The sequence below is a fragment of the Cherax quadricarinatus genome, chromosome 83 (assembly GCF_038502225.1).
Source record: "Cherax quadricarinatus isolate ZL_2023a chromosome 83, ASM3850222v1, whole genome shotgun sequence".
Taxonomy (NCBI): Eukaryota; Metazoa; Arthropoda; class Malacostraca; order Decapoda; family Parastacidae; genus Cherax; species Cherax quadricarinatus.
The window spans coordinates 18,287,606-18,312,258 of NC_091374.1; the positions used below are offsets into that span (position 1 = coordinate 18,287,606).

Sequence of the window (24,653 nt, forward strand, 5' to 3'; positions counted from 1 at the left end):
TTTTCCTGGTATACTCAGTAAACTTATTCCTCTATAATTTTTACAATCTCTTTTGTCCCCTTTCCCTTTATATAAAGGGACTATACATGCTCTCCGCCAATCCCTGGGTACCTTCCCCTCTTTCATTTTTTTTTTTTTTTTCAACAAGTCGGTCATCTCCCACCGAAGCAGGGTGACCCAAAAAAGAAAGAAAATCCCCAAAAAGAAAATACTTTCATCATCATTCAACACTTTCACCACACTCACACATTATCACTGCTTTTGCAGAGGTGCCCAGAATACAACAGTTTAGAAGCATATAAGTATAAAGATACACAACATATCCCTCCAAACTGCCAATATCCCAAACCACTCCTTTAAAGTGCAGGCATTGTACTTCCCATTTCCAGGACTCAAGTCCGACTATATGAAAATAACCGGTTTCCCTGAATCCCTTCACTAAATATTACCCTGCTCACACTCCAACAGATCGTCAGGTCCCAAGTATCATTCGTCTCCATTCACTCCTATCTAACACGCTCATGCTCTTACATTTATTAAACAAAAGTACCAACCACTCCAACACTATATCCCCCCCTGCTTTTAACATTTCTGTCATGATCCCATCAGTTCCAGCTGCTTTACCCCCTTTCATTCTACGTAATGCCTCACGTACCTCCACCACACTTACATTCTGCTCTACTTCACTCCTAAAGGATGGTATACCTCCCTGGCCTGTGCATGAAATTACCGCCTCCCTTTCTTCCTCAACATTTAAAAGTTCCTCAAAATATTCTCGCCATCTACCTAATACCTCCCTCTCCCCATCTACTAACTCCCCTACTCTGTTTTTAACGGACAAATCCATACTTTCCCTAGGCTTTCTTAACTTGTTTAACTCACTCCAAAATTTTTTCTTATTTTCATTAAAATTTCTTGACAGTGCCTCTCCCACTCTTTCATCTGCTCTCCTTTTGCACTCTCTCACCACTCTCCTCACCTTTCTTTTACTCTCCATATACTCTGCTCTTCTTATAACACTTCTGCTTTGTAAAAACCTCTCGTAAGCTACCTTTTTCTCTTTTATCACACCCTTTACTTCATCATTCCACCAATCACTCCTCTTTCCTCCTGTCCCCACCCTCCTATAACCACAAACTTCTGCCCCACATTCTAATACTGCATTTTTAAAACTATTCCAACCCTCTTCAACCCCCCCACTACTCATCTTTGCAGTAGCCCACCTTTCTGCCAATAGTCGCTTATATCTCGCCCGAACTTCCTCCTCCCTTAGTTTATGCACTTTCACCTCCCTCTTACTTGTTCTTGCCACCTTCCTCTTTTCCCATCTACCTCTTACTCTAACTGTAGCTACAACTAAATAATGATCTGATATATCAGTTGCCCCTCTATAAACATGTACATCCTGGAGCCTACCCATCAACCTTTTATCCACCAATACATAATCTAACAAACTACTTTCATTACGTGTTACATCATACCTTGTATATTTATTTATCCTCTTTTTCATAAAATATGTATTACTTATTACCAAATTTCTTTCTACACATAGCTCAATTAAAGGCTCCCCATTTACATTTACCCCTGGCACCCCAAATTTACCTACTACTCCCTCCATAACATTTTTACCCACTTTAGCATTGAAATCCCCAACCACCATTACTCTCACACTTGATTCAAAACTCCTCACGCATTCACTCAACATTTCCCAGAATCTCTCTCTCTCCTCTACACTTCTCTCTTCTCCTGGTGCATACACGCTTACTATAACCCACTTTTCACATCCAATCTTTATTTTACTCCACATAATCCTTGAATTTATGCATTTGTAGTCCCTCTTTTCCTGCCACAGCTTATCCTTCAACATTATTGCTACTCCTTCTTTAGCTCTAACTCTATTTGAAACCCCTGACCTAATCCCATTTATTCCTCTCCACTGAAACTCACCCACCCCCTTCAGCTTTGTTTCACTTAAAGCCAGGACATCCAGTTTCTTCTCATTCATAACATCCACAATCATCTCTTTCTTATCATTTGCACAACATCCACGCACATTCAGACTTCCCACTTTGACAATTTTCTTCTTCTTATTCTTTTTAGTAATCTTTACAGGAAAAGGGGTTACTAGCCCATTGTTCCCGGCATTTCAGTTGACTTTTACAACACGCATGGCTTACGGAGGAAAGATTCTTATTCCACTTCCCCATGGATATAAAAGGAAAAGTAATAAGACCAAGAACTATTAAGATAAAATCAAAGAAAACTCAGATGAGTGTGTATAAATAAACGTGTACACGTATGTGTAGTGTGACCTAAGTGTAAGTAGAAGTAGCAAGACGTACCTGTAATCTTGCATATTTATGAGACAGACAAAAGACACCAGCAATCCTACCATCATGTAAAACAATTACAGGCTTTCATTTTACACTCACTTGGCAGGACGGTAGTACCTCCCTGGGTGGTTGCTGTCTACCAACCTACTACCTACAATGTGTGAACCTATAATATGTGAATACCATTTTCTTCTCCTTAATTGTGAAGTATTTTCTGTCATTGTAGTTCTTTAATTAAATTTTTTATCAATTTATTAGGTATTTGAAGGTCTTCGAAACAAAGTGAGGAAGATGTGTTCAACTCCTCAGTCTCAGAGATCCACTTCATCACTGCAGTCCACACCACCACCACCACCTACACACAGACGTGCAGACTCTGATCCTGCCACAGAGTTTAGGAGAACTGGCTCAATTGTCAAGTAAGAATATCATGTTACATTTGTTAATATTTAATTAAATTTTATTCCTATCCTTGTGTGTTATTTTTTGGTGAAGGCTGCATCTGGTAATATTTCTTCAAAAATATTTTAAGCATCTTTCTTCAGTGTCAGTCACAAGGAAGAAGTTGTTACAGTAGATTTTCATCTCATTTTTTCACAGAGTTGAAAATCCAGTGTTACTTTTCTCTTCTAATTTAACCCGTAAACGGTCCAAACGTATATATACGTTTTTTCAACATTTGAAAGTATGTAAAAAAGTAGATCTTTTTGTTTTTTACATTTGAAAATGTGTAAAAAAAACGTAGATCTACTTTTGTAGCACTACACATGTGAACGTAGATCTGCTTGGACCATTTACGGGTTAAAGGGGAAGTAAGGTTTTCCACTTCAGAAGTAAATAACTTTTCAAGTATTGAGGTAGATCAGTAGTACCCAAGCTTTTGCATAACTGGGCAGTCACATTAAAAGGTCAAGTGATGAGGGTCAAATCTTGAAACAGAAAGGGACAACTTTACTGTAATTAACTAATTTTACTAACATATTGATAACATTAATAAGTACGTATTGGCATCAGAAATTGAAAGAATGAATTAGTTCATGTCTTCCAGAAATTACTCATTTTTCTTTCTTTCTTTCAACACACCGGCTGTATTTATTACCAAATAATTAACAGTAACTAGTTGATTAATTTAAAAGTGTAACACATTTTACCTTTTCACTCAAACTTTATTATGATAAAACAATGAAGAGATCCAATATTGACAGTGCAATTGAATATAGCAGTTTATTATTGTTCAGTTATATATGAATTTATATTTGGAACAGATAAGCATAGTATACTTAAAGCTTATTAACTTAATGTGATATTTGAGGCTGCAGTTTAGTAGAGAGAGCATTAATATTAGGTTCAGTGGTTGTGATGCAGTTGTAAATTTCTGTGCAAATGTTTATCAGTTAGTTTTGGCTGAAGCCTTGGCTTCACAGTTTTCATCCTGGATAGTTTATTCACAAATGTATATTCTGTTACAGACTTTCAACATACCTGCAACAAACTTCTTTAGTTTAAACATGTGTCAAGTAGGTTTGCATAAAAATTTAACAGACTGTAAATTTATCTGATAGTGTCATTGGCTTGCAAATCAGTAAGTTCCATGTGGAATATTTCACTTGGAGTCATCTGGTGAAACTTCAAATAAATTATGAAGCACACTTATCTCCTGCTCATGCTTTTGGAAATCATGAATTGTGGAATGCCACTATTTGTCATTAAAGTATTTTGCTTGCCTTAATCTCTGTAATTGTTTAGGATGAAATTACTGAATAACCAATCAGTTTTAATGACTCATAAAAATCATTACAGTGTTGTAAACTGCTCAGAAAATAGGCATGCCTTGAGCCCACTACAAGCCAGCTCTATAACTAACAGGCCAATGCTCTAATTATTCAACTACACAAGTTTCAATTTTTGCGCCAGCTTGATGTGTCCGAATCTTGCGTGTTCCCTACGTTGTTTATAATAATTTTATTGCAATTATTGGAAGTCATTGATAAAGGTTATAGATACTTGAGCTAGATCTCATTTCTGCTGCTTCTGTAGTGTATAGAAATACTATATCCACTGTAGTTAGATGAATCGTATTAAACTTGTACCGTCTAATGGTTAGAGTACTGGCTTGCCATGGATTCACAGTTTACCCACTCCTTGAATTTTTTCAGTGCTTTGTAAATTAAATGTATAAAAACAATTTTTTTTTTTCAATGCACTGGCTGTCTTCCACCAAGGCAGGGTGACACAAAAAGAAAAACTTTTACATGTATTGATAGAGGAGAAGGGGTTACTAGCCGCACAAAATCAAATTGTTATACTGTACTACATTATATAAACATTACCGAGTCAAGGAAACAGCAGTTGAAATCTCACCTTTCTTGAACTGTTGATACCCAAAAAGTATGAACCCATCACGTGTTCACCAAACAACCATAGATGGTACCAAAAATAAATGCACTTGATGAAGACATGGACAAGGAAAACTATAAATGTTCTTTACAGATCCAGGAAAATGTATGGTTTTGTACAGTTCAGTCAAATGGTATTATTTACACACTATGCCCAATACATTACTTAAAAACTATTAAACTAGAAAGGTTACCTATCATATATTTTAGGATAGAGTATAATTATTATTTTTTTTCTGTTGTTGTTCAGTGTTTTTGACACCTCTGTCATGCATGTACCAGTGCTACCTTTTTTATTGTTTTAAGATTGTAAATTTTTTCTGAATTTTGGATTTGTAACTGCTCAACCCCACATCAGCAGCATGTGCTGACTTATCAGTGCTGGACTCACGTGAGACGAAAAAGATCCAAAGAAAGTTTTTAATATGCTAATGTGTTTCAGTTCCCCTCTGCCACCACTTCCATCAGACAAGGGAGCAGTCAGTACCAGTTCATCTTCTACATCTGGTCACTCTTCACAGAGATCATCACAAGCTTCTTCCCTTTATGCTCACTTTCATTCTGCATCTCATGATGATGAGTTGTATGCCAAACCTCAGGTGTGTGACTTTGCAAGAAATTTCATTGTAATATGATATCTGTTTTTTCTAGGTAGTAGGTTGGTAGACAGCAGCCACCCAGGGAGGTACTACTGTCCTGCCAAGTGAGTGTAAAACGGAAGCCTGTAATTGTTTTACATGATGGTAAGATTGCTGGTGTCTTTTATCTATCTCATAAACATGCAAGATTTTATGTATGTCTTGCTACTTCTACTTACACTTAGGTCACACTACACATGCATGTACAAGCATATATATACACACCCCTCTGGGTTTTCATCTAGTTTTGTACTAGTTCTTGTTCTTGTTTATTTGGGGTTGTAAAAGAAGTAAATGCTAGGGTGTTCGGGAGAGGGGTGGGATTAAATTATGGGGAATCAAATACAAAATGGAAATTGACACAGTTACTTTTTGCTGATGATACTGTGTTTATGGGAGATTCTAAAGAAAAATTGCAAAGGTTAGTGGATGAGTTTGGTAGAGTGTGTAAAGGTAGAAAGTTGAAAGTGAACATAGAAAAGAGTAAGGTGATGAGGGTATCAAATGATTTAGATAAAGAAAAATTGGATATCAAATTGGAGAGAAGGAGTATGGAAGAAGCGAGTGTTTTCAGATATTTGGGAGTTGACGTGTCAGTTGATGGATTTATGAAGGATGAGGTTAACCATAGAATTGATGAAGGAAAAAACGTGAGTGGTGCATTGAGGTATATGTGGAGACAACGTTATCAGTGGAGGCAAAGAAGGGAATGTATGAAAGTATAATGGTACCAACACTTATATGGGTGTGAAGTTTGGGTTGTAAATGCTGCAGCGAGGAGAGGGTTGGAGGCAGTGGAGATGTCCTGTCTAAGGGCAATGTGTGGTGTAAACATTCTGTGCCATTTTTTTCACATGCACCAATTTTCCCCACTTCCTGTTGTTTGTGTACACCTAACAAAGACCCTTGCCTTATAGTTAGTTGGTCTCAGTCAGACATGCGTTCATTAGCTGTGAACTCCTTATGTTGTATTTCGTATGTATCTGAATTAATTTTGTTTTCTTGGTTGTTTACGGTATGTTTTTTCTTTATTTAATTTTTTTTTCTATTAAACCGTGCATTATTTTGTATAATTAAGGATTTTTCAAATTTTATTTTTTCTGTGCTTGAAAACTTAGAAGTCTAGAATGGACTCATTCAGTGTTAATTTTATCTGTTGTTCAAGGCTTTCTCTGTGTTACTTGAAGTTTTTATATTTAGTTTGCTATTACACTTTGAATTCTATGGTATAATTAACTATTTTTGTGCTTAAAAATCTTAAAAAACAATTTACATACAGTTCGTAGGGGTCTGGAATGGATTAATCGTATTTACATACAATCCAATGGAGAAATTAGGTTTGGGTCACTACCAAATCGGGTCACGACCAGAGTTTTGGAACAAATTTGGTCATGACCAGAGGTTCCACTGTATAAGTACAGTATCACTCTCAACTGGTTTATTATTGACATTTATAAGAGTCTTGAAAAGAAATAAAGTACACCTACCATCCGACTTAGGACCTGCTCGACATACGACCATTCGACTTAGGACCGTGTTTTCTATGCCAAATTTCTGGGAAATAAACAACTGTTTGTGTTGTACACAGTGTTTATCCTAAACCTTACAGTATAAAATACAGTACTAACAGCATAAAAAGTAAAGTAAAAAATGAAATACCAAAATAAAACAATAAAATAGTCATTACAAAAATGTGATGTTGATATTCAGTAGTAAGGTTCGACTTACGTCCATTTCGACTTAGGACTGGTTTGTCAGAATCGAACTCGGTTGTAAGTCGGATGGTACCTGTACATGTGGGTGTGGCAAATCCAACAAGCATACTATTTTGAAACTAGATCACTGTCTGTGCAGAATCAAAAGAAAATGAATCCCTTTGTTAAAATTGGTTTGCTTTATGCAAGTTCATCTTATGCACCATAGGTCAGGAAGGCAACTCTTTCATAACATAAGGAAACCTGTGCAATAATTAGTACAGGGAAAAATAAATATGTATTGCAGATGACTTACAACTGGAAAAGATCCATGTTCAGTTCTCAGGCAGGGCAAGACATGTAGGCAAATCTCTGTGCCTGCTGGCCATGCACTGTTAGCAGTAAAATAGATACCTAGAATTTAGTCAACTGTTGAAAATGAATGGTATAAAATACTGACACAATGGAAATATAAACACACATGCAGTTTAATGTGATCCTTTATTGACAACGTTTTGCCCACACAGTGGGCTTTTTCAAATCACAAATATTTCTACCTGGGGTGGAAAGTACGCGAGTATTTATAGTCAAGTTCAGAATGTTGAGGTCAGGTGGAGAATGCTGCATCTGATGATCTACCGAGTGGGGTTATAGAGTCTAGAATCTTGGGTAATAGACAGGACAAGTAATAGACAGGACAAGCTTCCATCCTCTGCAGGGGTATACATAATCCCTTGTAATGACTGCAGCAAATTATACGTGGGCGAAACATCAAGAGACCTCCAAACATGTATTTCAGAACACCAATGCGCAAGCAGGTCTGACGATACAAGGAGTGCTTGTGTACAACACCGCAGTTCACACAACCATTTAATTAACTACAGAAACTCGAGACTTATCACCAGAGAAGACAACACCCAGTACTGAAGAATCCTAGAATCATCACTTATCTCTATAACCAACAATTTCAACCAGAACAATGGCTTCTACAACATAGCTGAACCACTTGCCAAGAAACTTCTTCATCGCTATCCCACATAAGAACTTAGGAATGGAAGAACACTGCAGAAGGTCTGCTCACAAACTTATCCAATCTCCCTTCCAAGCTACCCAAGATTCTAGACTCTTTAACCCCATTCGGTAGATCATCAGATGCAGCATTCTCCACATGACCTCAGCATTCTGAACCTGACTATAAATACTCGCGTACCTGCCACCCCAGGTAGATCTGTTTGTGACTTGAAAAAGCCCACTGTGTGGGCGAAACGTTGTCAATAAAGGATCACATTAAACTGCATATGTGTTTGTTTCCATAGTCAACTGTTGCTGGTGGTATTCTAGGGAGTCATTAATATTCCTTACATTAGATTTGGCTCGGCTTTAAAATGAGTTGAGGTAGATTAACAGCTTGTTAGTTCACTGAACCATGTAAGAAAAATGTAACTAAAACAAACTGAGACTGAATGTAAGTAAGAGGAGAAAAAGTGACTGGGAAGAAACTCTTCTAATGCCAATTAGCTCATCCACCAACAGTGGAGGTCTGCAATCGCTCTTGTAGGTGCCACAGCAGTTACCAAGGATACTGCAGATGCCAAAGATACTACCTGTCAGTGTAGTCAGCAGGGAAGAAATTTGCAAGAGCAGTGTATAGGCCATTCTATCATTATTTTTTTCTTTTTCAACAAACCGGCCATATCCCACCGAGGCAGGGTGACCTAAAATGAAAAACTAAAGTTTCTCTTTTTAAATTAAGTAATGTATACAGGAGAAAGGGATAGTAACCCCTTGCTCCTGGCATTTTAGTCGCCTCTTACGACATGGCTTATGGAGGAAGAATTCTGTTCCACTTCCCCATAGAGATAGTTCTCTCAGTAATTTCAGAAGTTGTGCCACTATAGGCTGTACAGTTCTAATCATTTGTATCCTCATATCTGGTATATTATCTTTGGCTCACAGCTCCTTTCATAGTAGTAGTAGTATTTAGAGTTAAAAAGTATACACTTAATATTTTGTTAGCTGTATAGAATTAATAAAATTTAGAAACTAATTGATAATTTTTCAGAGCACTTGGAATGTAGAATACTCTGAAATAAAGAAGAAAGAGATTACCCAGTGTCTTGTATTAAATGTAGTAAATTTTCAAGTAATGTTTGATCGGTTAGCATGATTTTCCTTAACATTATTGAAATAGTACAAACCAAAAGTTATAATGTTTGAAAAAACTTGATAATACACTAGGTAACATTTGAAGAAACACCATAGGATCAATTACATACAAAATCATGGCACTTCACTGCACTCCATAGATGCTCATATGCTAAGCAAGAGGTGGTCATTAGACAGTTTTTTTACCCATCAAATTTCTAAAAAAATTATTTAACTTATGAATGCCAAATTCATAGAAAGCACTGAGGCAGGGTGACCCAAAAAGAAAGAAAAAATTCCCAAAAAGAAAATGCTTTCATCATCATTCATCACTTTCACCTCATACATAATCACTGTCTTTGCAGAGTGAGATTAAAGTGTTGAATAATGATGAAAATATTTTCTTTTTGGGCTTAATTGGGGAGGAGGGGTATGGAAGAAGTGAATGTTTTCAGATATTTGGGAGTTGACGTGTCAGTGGATGGATTTATGAAGGATGAAGTTAATCATAGAATTGATGAAGGAAAAAAGGTGAGTGGTGCGTTGAGGTATATGTGGAGGCAAAAAATGTTATCTATGGAGGCAAAGAAGGGAATGTATGAAAGTATAGTGGTACCAACACTCTTATATGGGTGTGAAGCTTGGGTTGTAAATGCTGCAGCGAGGAGGCGGTTGGATGCAGTGGAGATGTCCTGTCTAAGGGCAATGTGTGGTGTAAATATTGTGCAGAAAATTCGGAGTGTGAAAATTAGAAGGTGTGGAGTTAATAAAAGTATTAGTCAGAGGGTTGAAGAGGGTTTGTTGAGGTGGTTTGGTCATTTAGAGAGAATGGATAAAAGTAGAATGACATGGAGAGTGTATAAATCTGTAGGGGAAGGAAGGCGGGGTAGGGGTCGTCCTCGAAAAGGTTGGAAGGAGGGGGTAAAGGAGGTGTTGTGGGCGAGGGGTTTTGGACTTTCAGCAAGCGTGCGCGAGCGTATTAGATAGGAGTGCATGGAGACAAATGGTATGTGGGACCTGACGAGCTGTTGGAGTGTGAGCAGGGTAATATTTAGTGAAGGGATTCAGGGAAACCAGTTATTTTATATAACCGGACTTGAGTCCTGGAAACGGGAAGTATACTGCCTGCACTCTAAAGTTGGAGTTTGGGATATTGACAGTTTGGAGGGATATATTGTGTTTTTATACGTATATACTTCTAAACTGTTGTATTCTGGGCACCTCTGCAAAAACAGTGATTATGTGTGAGTGAGGTGAAAGTGTTGAATGATGATGAAAGTATTTTCTTTTTGGGGATTTTCTTTCTTTTTGAGTCACCCTGCCTCGGTAGGAGACAGCCGACTTGTTGAAACAAAAACAACAACAAAAAAATATAGCTTCAGTATCAAGAATACTCAAAAGTTCGATGTAAGACCATTGGTCTTACAATGTAGTAAGATGAATATATTACTTACAAGATTACTTATATTCCATTAATGACACTATATTATTATTTGAGCTGTCATAAATGCCTTCCTTCTATATCTAGTACATGTAAGTGTTACTGTCAAAGTAAATTACTTGTTTATTTATTGATAAAAGTAAGTGAGGGTGTTGAGTGAGTGTTAATAAGCAGATTTGTGTTACAGGGGTGAGAATATTCAATTTCAATATTTTTTATAACTCACTGGCCATTTCCCATGGAGGCAGGGTGACCTGATTCTTAAAAGAAAGACTTTCATCATCATCCACACTTTCACTGTCTTTCCAGAGGCATGCAGATGTGACAGTTTAAATTCCCCTCTAAATAGCAGATATCCCAAACCCCTCTTTTAAAGTACAGGCATTGTACTTCCCACCTCCAGGACTCCAGTCCGGCTAACCGATTTCCTTGAATCCCTTCAAAAAATATTATTACCTTGCTCACACTCCAAAAGCTCATCAAGCTCCAAAAACCATTTGTCTCTACTCTTATCTAACATGCTCACACATGCCTGTTATATGTAATTTTAATTTATACTGTACTATAATGACTTAATTGAGCAAATATTTGGATAAAAAAGTTTGTAAAAAAGTATACTATCTTAATATTTTGAGCAGGAGTGTGGTTTATGTACTAATAACTGCATTTTGTATTGTCACTAGGAATGGGATTCTGGAATAGGGAGTCAGCGAGATTCTCGACCACGCTCGGCCTACATCTCAGATAGTCGAGGATCATCACCGAAGTCACTTTCAAAATCTCTCAACAATGATTACATGATTGTGCCTCCTCCAAAATTAAGGTTGGTGCAAGTAAATTTATTAAAAATATTCAAGCATTACACCTGTTATACCCTTCAGTAGAGGTGCCTAGATGCTGGTGAAGGACTTTTGATCTAAGGAATTAGGGCAGACTTTCTCATACTTAGATCAAACCTGATCACCTCCCATACCCCCAAATGTTTTGACACCTATGTTCTTAGTATTTGCCACTGAGTATAGTAATATTTTTTTTTTCTATATCTCTCTCTCTCTCACTCTCACCTCTCTCCCACTCCTCTCTCTCCTCCTATCTCACCTCTCTCTCCCACTCTCTGCTCTCTCCTCCACTCTCTCTCATCCCCCTCTCTCACTCTCTCCACTCTCCTCTCCTCTCCCTCTCCTGCTCTCCTCCTCTACCCTACTCTCACTCTCACTCTCCTCTCCTCCACTCTCACCTCTCACCTCTCTCTCTCTCTCTCACTCTCCTCACTCTCTCTCACTCTCTCACTTCTACTCTCTCACTCTCCTCTCCTCCTCTCATCCTCACTCTCTCACTCTCACTCTCACCTCTCCTCCTCTCACCTCTCACTCTCACTCTCCTCTCACTCTCTCACTCTCTCCTCTCCCACTCTCTCACTCTCTCCTCCTCACTCCTCTCACTCTCTCTCTCACTCTCTCTCTCTCTCTCTCTCTCACTCCTCTCACTCTCTCCTCTCTCTCTCTCTCTCTCTCTCTTTCTCTCTCTCCTCTCTCTCTCTCTCTCTCTCTCTCTCTCTCTCTCTCTCTCTCTCTCTCCCTCCTCTCTCACTCCCCCTCTCTCTCTCTCTCACTCTCTCACTCTCTCTCTCTCACTCTCTCTCTCTCACTCTCTCTCTCTCTCTCTCTCTCTCTCTCTCTCTCTCTCTCACTCTCTCTCTCACTCTCTCACTCTCTCTCTCACTCTCTCACTCTCTCTCTCACTCTCTCTCTCTCTCACTCTCTCACTCTCTCACTCTCTCTCTCTCTCTCTCTTCAACAAGTCGGCCGTCTCCCACCGAGGCAGGGTGACCCAAAAAGAAAAAATCCCCAAAAAGAAAATACTTACATCATCATTCAACACTTTCATCTCACTCACACATAATCATTGTTTTTGCAGAGGTGCCCAGAACACAACAGTTTAGAAGTATATACGTATAAAAATATACAATATATCCCTCCAAACTGCCAATATCCCAAACCCCTCTTTTAGAGTGCAGGCATTGTACTTCCCATTTCTAGGACTCAAGTCCAGTTATATAAAATAACCGGTTTCCCTGAATCCCTTCACTAAATATTACCCTGCTCACACTCCAACTGCTCGTCAGGTCCCAAATACCATTTGTCTCCATGCACTCCTATCTAATACGCTCGCGCACGCTTGCTGGAAGTCCAAACCCCTCACCCACAACACCTCCTTTACCCCCTCCCTCCAACCTTTTCAAGGACAACCCCTACCCGGCCTTTCTTTCCCTACAGATTTATATGCTGTAATATAGCTGTTATATATTGAATTATAGGTGGTGTTGATTACACATATAATGGAAAAATAGATAATATAACAGTTGTAGAATTAATTGTTGTATGCACTAGCAGAAGTGCTTAATGTGCAGTTTTTCTAAGGTAATTTGTCCTCGTTAAGGTACAGGTCCTCCATCACAAATCCGGCATCATTGGGACCTGTAGTGTACCAGATTACTGAGTTTGCCGGATTACAGAGTGGTTAGGTTAGAATATACTTAATAAAATTAACCAACTTGACTTACACAGTTCATTGAACATCGGCAAAAATCGAACATTTCCACTACTTTGAGCTCAATTTCAAGGTACTTTTCGTCATGAAAGCAATCAAAATCATGTCTATTTCTGTAATATATCTTCCATTCTATCAAATGAATCCAAAAAAATGAGAATACAACCATAAAAATCATATGAAAATATACTGCAAAGAGGCGGCTAATGGCTGAGAAGTTAACTCCCTTATTTATCGTCCATCTTTTTATTTTTGTTGTACATTAAGAAGCATCTTTCCATCATACATTGCACAAGTTTAAATGAGATTGCCCAACAAACTACCGAGAAAAAAAAATATTTACCAAAAATCATATATGGCAAGCCCAAGCCAGGTACTGGAAATAAGTCACTTTGTCTGACTTTTCTGGGTTATCCTAGGTTCTCTATACATACACTGCTATGTATGATAATCTATGTAACTGTATTTGTGTATACCTGAATAAACTTATTTACTTCTAGTCTGTTCATTAGTCACAGCTCCAGGTCCCTCTTATATTACTCTTGCTTTTCATTTGGAATTTTTATTCACAAAAAAATAGAAGATTTACTGTTATGCAGACTACTGCATTATTGTAATAATTGTATAAATAATGTCAAGCCATTCTTGACTCCGTACTGGAATTTAGACTGGCAGGCAGACAGGTATTGGACGGCGACGTCATTTGTTTACTCTAGAGCTTCGCTAAAGAATAGAACATTTTCGCTACTGTGAGCGCAATTTCAAGGTACTTTTCGTCATGAAAGCAATCAAAATCATATCTATTTCTGTAATATATCTTTCATTCTATCAAATGAGACCGAAAAAATGAGAATATAACCATAACAACCATACAAAAATTTACCGCTAAGCGGCCTCTGATGGCTGAGAAGTGAACTCCGCTATTTATGGTCTGATTTCTTTCATTTTTGGTGTATGTGAAGAATTATCTTTCCATCATACATTGCCCAAGTTTGAATAAGATAACCCAACAAACAACTGAGAAAATAATATAATAATAATAATACATGTAATAATATCTTTATTTACTACACATACATGTACAAGGTATACAGGCCTAGCTGACATCAGTGACATACTACTGTATAGAAAGCCACTTGTTATGCACAGTATTTCAAGAAAATTAGGTCAGTGTCCCAGGATAACACCCACACTAGTCGGCTAACACCCAGGTACCCATTTACTGATGGGTGAACATAGACAACAGATGTAAAGAAACACGCCTAATGTTTCTACCATGGTTGGGAATCGAATATTTACCAAAAATCACATATGGCTAACCCAAGCCAGGTACTAAAATTAAGCCACGTTGACTTTTTTTGGGGTTATTCTAGGTTCTCTATACATATGCTGCTATGTGTGATAATCTATAGAGAGAAAATAACTTTTTTGTTTCAGGTTTATGGTGCAGTACGAGTGTATATGACAGTTAGCCCTGTGCTACACTCTGTTTTCTCTAATATAAGCCTCCAAGACAGGGATAGGAGAATGGTATTTGTATACCATATATCCTCTTCATACCTCCGTCGAACTGCTTGGTGTTATGCCAAATATTATTCATTCTGGAGTATTTAACATGTTTTATGTTATTTATATTGTTTCTTATGTCATATTAGATCAATTGTGATAGACAAATAAGCTGTAGTGTTGATATTAACGTAATAATAAAACATTCTCCTGCTTCATGAGACTGAGTTCATGACAACCAACAGTGGCTTCAAAGCCACCTTATCTTTAATGGATAATGTACTGTGTAGGTGCTTTACATAATGAGAAGCATTTCTTTTATTCATTGGAACCATGGCTAGGGCTAAAAGTAATCAGGTTAAAACAATAAATGGAGAAAAAGAAATTGGAATGACTTATGCAGCAAGTAGCGCCACCAAACAGTACCAGCAGGTTGGTGTGGCGACCCTGGAAATTTGAAATTATGCTAGCCAAAATTAGTGCCGAATAACTGAAGGAACCGAATAACTGATTGCCAGATTTGTGATGGAGGACCTGTAGTAGGTTAGTAGACAGCATCCACCCAGGGAGGTACTACCATCCTGCCAAGTGAGTGTGAAATGGAAGCCTGTACAGCCTCTCCTCACTTAATGACTGAGTTCTGTTCCTAAGATCACGTCTGTAAACGAATTCATCACTAAATGAGGAGCATACTATAATGGTAATGGGTTTGTGTCATCCATCTTAGATATTGTTTTACTGTCACCTTTGCACCATTAATAACATGTCTAGTATATTTTTTATTTTTAAATGTTTCTACAGTAGTTTACTGTATATTGTAATAAACAGAATAGAGGAAATCAGCTCTGATATACAGTGGACCCTTGGTTTTTGTCGATCTTAGTTATCGCCGATTTTGGTTTTGGCCAACTTTTTTCATCGATTTTTGGCTTTAGTTTTTGTCGATTACCTTAGTTTTCATGGATCGTAAGGAACCTGTCCAGTCCCCAGTGTGCAGACAAAAGCTGATGTTGCGAAAGGGGTGAATGCAATAACCAAACAGAGATACCAAGCAATTGAAGAAGTGGAGAAATTGTTGTTGGTGTGGATCAGAGAGAAAGAGTTGGCAGGAGATAGTGTTGTGCAGTCTGTTATTTGTGAAAAGGCTAGGCAGTTGCATGAGTATCTCATAAAGAAACTGCCTGAAACAAGTGGTGATGAAAGTGAATTCAAGGCCAGCAAAGGCTGGTTCGAAAAATTCAAGAAGTGAAGTGGCATACAGTGTTGTAAGGCACGGTGAGGGTGCCAGTTCAGACAAACAAGCGGCTGAAAAATTTGTTGTGGAATTCAAATGTTATGTAGAGTTTGAAAAATTCCAACCCCAACAAGTGTTCAATTGTGACAAAACAGGGCTCTTTTGGAAGAAAATGCCAAAGAGGACCTACATCATGCAGGAGGAAAAGGCACTCCCAGGACACAAGCTAACTCTCTTGTTGTGTGGTAATGCTAGTGGTGATTTCAAAGTGAAGCCTTTACTGGTGTATCACTCTGAAAATCCCAGTGTGTTCAAGAAAAACAGTGTTGTTAAGAGTAAATTGTGTGTGATGTGGAAAGCAAACAATAGGGTATGCGTCACAAGGGAAATTTTCCTGGAATGGTTTAATGAAGTGTTTGGCCCCAGTGTGAAAAAATACCTCCTGGATAAGAAATTGCCATTCCAGTGCCTCCTGTTAATGGACAATACTCCTGCTCATCCTCTAGACTTGGAAGACCAGTTGTCTAAGGAATTCAGTTTTGTATCAGTGAAATTTTTGCCTCCTAATACCACTCCTCTCCTCCAGCCCATGGACCAGCAGATCATTGCAAACTTCAAAAAACTGTACACCAAAGCAATGTTTCAAAGGTGCTATATCCCCAGTATAACATAAAATATATGGTGTAGCATATGGGAATATTTACAAGCGACTGGCACTAGCGAACTATTGCTGGAGGTGCAGAGAAGTGGAAATAACGGATGAGTATTTACTACAGTCATAAGTAATAAAGCGAGTGATGGTAGCATTGAGGTGCAGGGAATCACAGTATACATAAATTGAGCATACAATCGATGTAAAGGCATAAGTCTACTGTGTGACGTGCTTCCCTGTTACCTCTGCTAAGCATTACTGCTATGGAAGTGCAGGGAAAAGTTACTGTTGGCCTAGTGCCGTGTGAATAATAAAACAACGATCCCAGTATAGTGCAGTGAAAAGAAAAGTGTATCTTGAACAAATACAGTGTATATCCTTAAGATAACCAGTGTACAAAACAGTGATAAAATACCAGTGATAAAATAAAAGGAAATAAAATAAAAAACAATAGTGAAGTGTGGCAGTGGTGGGTCAATCTACTTGCCCTGGTGTTGACATGTGACAAGTGGTACACGAAGGTTCGAGTTACCATATACAGTGGATCCTCGGTTATCGGCCGTAATCCGTTCCAGAAGGTTGTCCGATAAACAAAATGGCCGAAAACCGAATTAATATTTCCCATAAGAGTTAATGGAAATACAATTAATCCGTTCCAGATAAAAATATTCACACAAAAAAAAAAATTCAACAATTATGGAAGTATTACATACCTTTATTGAAGACTAATGGTGGCTTCTGGAAGATAAGGAAGAGGAAAGAGGGAGGAGTTAGTGTTTGGAAGGGGAATCCCCCTCCATAAAGACTTGAGGTATCAAAGCCTTCTCTGGGGTTACTTCCCTTCTTTGTCTTTTAATGCTACTAGGACCAGCTTGAGAATCACTGGACCCTTGTCTCACAACAAATCTGTCCATAGAGGTCTGTTTCTGGTGTCCCTCTAAGATTTCCCTGAAGTGGAACAGGGTTTTGTCACTGAACATGTTGCAGATATGGTTTGTTTCAGCTTGGTAAGGGTGGTGTTTCTCTACAAAAGCTTGCACCCTAGTCCACATTGTACACACCTCTTTAATCTGTCATTTAATCTGTCATTTACAGTACACTCATTACTAACCTTAAAATATTTGTAGTCTTAATGTAGGGCAAGAGGTGAGTAGTATTTATTTGTAGGAAGTCAGTGTAGGTAGCATTACACGTATGTAGCCCCCCCCAGGCTACACTAAACAGCCATATTATTACCATGTTCACTGAGTTTAATCGTTTCTGACAACTACCTTTAGATGCCATCATAAACAAAGGGAGAAGTAATGAATAATTCATGCCAAGAATTGTAAACAAATGCATATGAAGGGCGGTTACTGCACCAGTTGCCAGATTCACAGTTTTCTCTAATGCTGCATCAGAGAAAAAGTAATGTTTACTCTCCATCCCACTCTCTACTCGATAACATATGAACATTGCATGTTTATATGCTACATGATATGTAACGTGTTATTTAATTTTGAAGAAAATATCAGGGATTAATGAAAATGTCTATATTAACGTAAAATAAGACATGTAGTGTGCCAAAGAGTGATTGTTAAATATACATCGCATATAATAAACATTGCATGTTTATATGCTATGTAATGTGTTTCTTATATAATTTTGCAGAAAATATCATAGATGGATTAATGAAAATGTCTATATTAATATAAAATAAGACATTTAATGTGGCAAAGAGTGATTATTAAATATACATCACATATAATAAACATTTGATGTTTATATGCTATGTAACGTGTTTCTTACATAATTTTGAAGAAGGTATGATAGATGGATTAATGAAAATGTCTATGTTAACGTAAAATAAGACATTTAATGTACCAGTGATTATTATTAACCCTTTGAGGGTTTTCGTCGTACTAGTACGTCTTACGCGTAGGGGTTTTTGACGTACTAGTACTCATAAATTCTAGCGGCCTCAAATCTAGTGGGAGAAAGCTGGTAGGCCTTCATATGAAAGAATGGGTCTATGTGGTCAGTGTACACAGTCTAAAAAAAATCCTGCAGCACACAGTGCATAATGAGAAAAAAAAAACTTTGACCATTTTTTTTTAATAAATCAGCGACTTTGCAGTGTATTTTCGTATGGTATTTATTGTTGTATTCTAGTTTTCTTGGTCTCATTTTATAGAATGGAAGACATATTACAGAAATAGAGATGATTTTGACTGGTTTTACAAAGAAAGGTGCCTTGAAATTGAGCTCAAAGTAGCAGAAATGTTCGATTTTTACCAAACTTCAAAAGTAAACAAATCGTGCCAAGCGTGCAATACACGTCAACTGGTGAGTCTAATATTCTTTCACAAGTGCACCAATAATATTTATACCATTTTTTATACTAATGCAGTAGTCTGCATAACAGTAAATCTTATATTTTTTGTGAAAATAAAAATTCAAAGTGGAAAGCAAAAGAATATAAGAGGGGCCTTGAGACGTGAATAATGACTAGAGGAAATGTCATTTTAGTGCCAGGAATGTCTTTCTTGTTTATTCTGGACCCTATTCGGAAATTGGCATCTTTTGAAATTTGTGTGAAATTGGCAAAATTGCTAAATTCTGACCACTGTACTGGATAGTTGAATTTCATAAATGAGTGGTTTCTTGCACCCATTCGATAGAAAAAATGGAGTTCTAGCGAAATATTCATGTTTTTTGTCGACTAGTACAGTGAAATTGGCCGAAAATGGGGCTCAAAGTGGGCAAAATCGCCGATGCGTAAACATCGCCGAGACCGCTAACTTTGCGAGAGCATAATTCCGTAAGTTTTCTATCAAATTTCAAACTTTTGGTGTCTTTATGATCGGGAAAAGATTCTCTATCTTTTCATAAGAAAAAAATAATTTTTTTTTTTTTTTAAATTTGGCCGACCCTGAGAACGAGTTTCGGAGAGGGCCTGTCGACCCTCAAAGGGTTAAATATACATCGCATATAAACATTGCATGTTTTCATATACTGTGTAACGTGTTTCTTTGGGCCCATGGTTGCTTATTTTGCAGTTGTACTCGATCAATAACCACAAAAAACAATGGATTACAGCAAAATGTTTGAATGAATGAGCAGAAGCTTCCTCACTCGCCCAAAGACAAAGCCAAACTGACTCTCAAGCGGCCCCAGCTGGTGGATAGGTGCCTCCCAAATGGCCGATAACCGAATTAACGACCGATAACCAGGCGCCGAAAAAACGGCCGATAACCGAGTTGGCTGATAACTGAACCAGCCGATAACCAGCCGATAATGGGAACAAGTGCGCAAGTGCCACCTGCACCCCACCTCCTAGCCCCCGCCTTGTGCCCCCACCCCATTCCCCGGATCCTACACCACCCATCCAACAATCCCGGCCCCCCTCCTTGCACCCTCTCCTTCTTTACACAGACCCCTATCTCCCAGCTTACCACTCCACTGCACAGCCCCCTCCTCCTATTGCCCCTACCCTCTACCCAAGGACACCCACTGCCCAGCCTGCCCCACATACCAGCCACCCCACCACCAGCCTCACATAATAAATACACCATCCACCACATACACCTGTTTAAAAGTAATCATGGCCAGGAATAAAGACTGTTGTATGTGTGAAAAAACCTTTGGGAGAAACGTGAGGGGCATTGATTGTGAAATATGTGGTACAACATCACATATGTCATGTACAAAGTTTGATGCAACCATGACAAATGACCAAAAACAAGAAAGTTGTTTCTGGATTTGCCCCAGTGAAAGGGACAGCTGGTTAAGCATAAGAGAGGTACTGAAAAGTGAAAACCCAAAAAGCATAAGGAAGTTTCTAAGGAGCTTGCCAGGAACAAGAAAAGGAGGAAAATGCAAATAGAGGTGAAAACCAAGGAGTGGAAGTAAGAGTGGAAAACGTCATACAGAGGAAGTTGGAAAAGAAGGGAACAGGGATGCATAACATAGCGGAAAGGGAAAGGGAGGCTGAGAAAGCTAGAGCAGGAACAAACGAAACTGAGCAAAGGGAAGAAGTTAGCCAAGAGGAAAGTGAACAAGGTGGCAGAACGTAGGAACGACACAAAATCAGTAAATAGAGGTAGTATCTGCAAATTTTCTGACTATGCTAAAGGTATGTGCCTATATGGCAGAGATTGTTGGAATAAACACACCAGAAAATGTGCGAACATGTTGAGGAAGGGAAAGTGACGTTTCAACAAAGAGTGCAGCAGGTACTTCCATTCATTAATGTGTAAAGCTTCAATGCAGTCCAGAGAATGTTATGACCTGAGCTGCCAGACCATCATGTAAAAGGAATGCGGTGCTACAGAGTTAGTGGAGAAAGGGAAATTGGGCAGCATTCAAATGAAGGCCATGGGCATTACAGGGAAGGTAGGCAGATGGATTTTTGGTTTCCTAACACACAGAACACAAAAAGTAGTAGTGAACAAGGCAAGATCCAGCATCAGCGAGGTCAAAAGCTCAGTGCCCCAAGGCACTATCCTGGCACCTCTGCTGTTCCTCATCCTCATAGCAGACATAGACAAAAACACCCGGCAAACTTTTGTATCATCATTTGCAGATGACACTAAAATAACCATGAACGTCAGTACGGTAGAGGACACTGAAAAAGTACAGGAAGACATAAACAGGGTTTTCCAGTGGGCAGTGGAGAACAACATGGAAAGAATGAAGAACTCAAAAGGAGCACTATATACAAAACTCAAGAGGGTCACCAAATAGAACGTAAGGAACACGTAAAAAACCTAGGAATAATTATGTCAGTGGACCTTTCTTTTAAAGACCATAACAAGACAAAGATCACGGCAGCCAGGAAGATGATGGGGTGGGTATTGAGACCTTTCAAAACAAGGGAAATAATGCTGATGGTGACACTGTTCAAATCGATGGTGACACTGTTCAAATCGCTGGTGCTCCCTCACTTAGAATATTGCTCAGTTCTGATGGCCCCATTCAGGGCAGGAGAAATATCAGAGCTGGAACAAATACTGAGATCGTTTACAACTCACATCGAGCCAGTAAAACACCTAAACTACTGGGAACACTTGCAAGTCTTGAACATGTACTCATTGGAGTGGAGGAGAGAGAGGTACATAATATATACTTGGAAGGTACTCGAGGGCTTGGTCTCAAATCTGCACACTGCCATAACAACATACTGGAGTGAGAGATATGGGAGGAAGTGTAAAATAAACACAGTGAGGAGCAGGGGTGCGGTGGGGACAATAAGGAACACTGTATCAACATCCGGGGTCCCAGACTTTTCAACATCTTACCAGAAGATATCAGAAACACTGCTAGGACAAGTGTAGAAGCCTTCAAGAGGAAACTGGACAAGTATCTTCACCAGGTGCCACATCAACCAGGCTATGATGGATATGTGGGGCAGCAGGGCTCCAGCAGCAACAGCCTGGTTGACCAGGCAAGCACCAGACGAGCCTGGCCCATGGCCGGGCTCAGAGAGTAGATTAACTCTCAAAACTCTTAAAAGGAATATCTGAATTGACCCTAAAAGAGTTCTGGAAGAATCACTTCAATATCTTCCACTGCATAGGCCTTATAGATAAGGCTTGGCAGGGAGTGACTTCCAGGACGATGAACTCTGCTTGGAGAAAATTGTGGCCAGATCGTGTCCAAAAGAAGAAGTTGCCTTCAAAGATTAAGGAGATTTGTGCAGTGTGGACTGAAATGCATTCATTTGTGGAGCAACATCACCCTGAGAAAGCTGTTGCAATTCGTGCTGGTGACTTTTACAATAACAATGCCATGTCTCATCTTAGGCAATTTTTAGTGACGCCAGAAACAGGCCTATCTAGACAGATATTTTGTGCGACAGGGGTCCAGTGACTCAAGCTGGTCTTAGTGACAGTAAAAAAACAAAGGAGGGAAGTGACCCCAGATAAGGACATGGTACCTGGAGTCCTTATGGAGGGGGATTCCCCTTCTAAGCAATAACCTATCTTCCCTCTCCCTTCCTCCCTGCCTTCCTTCCAGCAACAACAGCCTTCAAAAAAGTAAGCGTCATGTTAATGTTCATTCTTTTGTGCATGTAAATGTATATTTAAGGTAAAAAAATTGTTTTTTTGATACTTCTGGGTGTCTGGAATGGATTAATTCCATTTACATTATTTCTTATGGGGAAAATGGTTTTGGTTTTGGCCGATTTTGGTTTTGGTCGATGGCTCTGGAACAGATTAAACATGAAAACCAAGGGTCCAACATATATTATTTAGGTATGCATACTGGTCACAGAGCCCATCGTAAGTTCGAGTCATCAGTAAACGAGTACGTCGCTAAATGAGGAGAGGCTGTACTTGTTTTACATGATGATAGGATTGCTGGTGCCTTTTTCTGTCTCATAAACATTTAAGATTTCAGGTATGTCTTGCTACTTCCATTTACCTTTAGGTTACACTACACCTGCATGTACAAGCATATACAGTAGAACCTCTACTTGTGAGTTTAATCCATTCTGTGACCTTGCTCACAACTGGATTTGCTCTTTTGCAGGATCAATTTTCCTCATTTAAATTAATTGAAATGCAATTAATCCATTCTAGTGGAATTCTGTACTTCAGTAATTTCCCTAATATCAAACTCTTCGGCTTATTTATCTATCACAATTCATCTAGTATGACATAATAAACAATATAAATAACGTAGAAACCTGATATATACTCTAGAATGAATAAAATAGTATATCATTAATGTAGTGGTATGGGCGGTGTCAGCGGTGGACGAGAGTTTGTCTGGAGACCGGACAAAATACTTCTTGAATAATTTCGCTAATATCATCTATATGGCTTATTTTTCTATCACAGTTCATCTAATATGACATAATAAACAATATAAATAACATAGAAACCTGATATATACTCTAGAATGAATAAAATGTGTCATTATGTAACAGATGGAGGCGGCCACAACCGCTCCCTCTTTGTTGTGGTAAACACTGCCATCTAGTGACAGCCTTTTGAAGCTGTCTATTATTATAATTATTAATATGTATATTATTATTATATATGTTTTTTTTTTTCAACAAGTTGGCCGTCTCCCACCGAGGCAGGGTGACCCAAAAAGAAAATACTTTCGTCGTCGTTCAACACTTTCACCTCACTCACACATGATCACTGTTTTTGCAGAGGTGCTCAGAATACAACAGTTTAGAAGCATATATGTATAAAGATACACAACATATCCCTCCACTCTGCCAATATCCCAAACCCCTCCTTTAAAGTACAGGCATTGTAATTCCCATTTCCAGTACTCAAGTCTGGCAATATAAAAATAACCAGTTTCCCTGAATCCCTTCACTAAATACTACCCTGCTCACATTCCAGCAGCTTGTCAGGTCCCAAAAACAGTAAGTTGAATAGGGGCAACAGGTGTAAATAGGTTTGTCCATACGCATTGCACCACCAAGGAATTGAACCCCGGGTCCTTTCGGTTGAGAGCTGAGTTAAGGTCTCACTGCTGCAGGTTGCCATTATTATTATTAAAAGCATTTTGGCAGAGGTGTTTTTTGTAAATGTTTTGGTACAGGTGTTCTTGTTCAGGTTTTTGTACAGGTATTGTCTTACAGGTGTTTGGATACAGTTGAATAGGTTTATTAGCAGTTTTCTACTAGGTTCAGCTCCATTATATGGTAAAAAATTATTTTGTTGATGGGTTCGTCTAAGGAGGTAACTCTTCCTACACTCTGTGCAGTGTTAAGCCCACCATAGTGAAACTTTATACAGTGGACCCCCGGTTAACAATATTTTTTCACTCCAGAAGTATGTTCAGGTGCCAGTACTGACCGAATTTGTTCCCATAAGGAATATTGTGAAGTAGATTAGTCCATTTCTGACCCCCAAATATACACGTACAAACGCACTTACATAAACACACTTACATAATTGGTCGCATTCGGAGGTGATCGTTATGCGGGGGTCCACTGTATTAATATCCACACTGCACATTGCCCTCAGACAAAACATCTCCACCGCCTCCAGTCTTCTCCTTGTTGTCTCCATAAGACAAAGAACGTTATCCATGGAAGCAAAGAGGGTGATGTATGAG

At 38.6% G+C, this 24,653-nt stretch overlaps 1 protein-coding gene across 4 annotated transcripts in view; it reads left to right on the forward strand.

Annotated features, from left to right (window-relative positions):
- spg (dedicator of cytokinesis spg) overlaps window positions 1-24,653 on the forward strand; it is a 312,850-nt gene that overhangs the window by 261,622 nt on the left and 26,575 nt on the right. For all 4 annotated transcript variants that reach the window (XM_070102877.1, XM_070102878.1, XM_070102879.1 and 1 more), the window contains 3 exons: window positions 2,592-2,752; window positions 5,172-5,328; window positions 11,331-11,470. In XM_070102877.1, coding sequence (XP_069958978.1) covers window positions 2,592-2,752; window positions 5,172-5,328; window positions 11,331-11,470 — 458 coding nt within the window. The remainder of the gene's footprint in view (window positions 1-2,591; window positions 2,753-5,171; window positions 5,329-11,330; window positions 11,471-24,653) is intronic.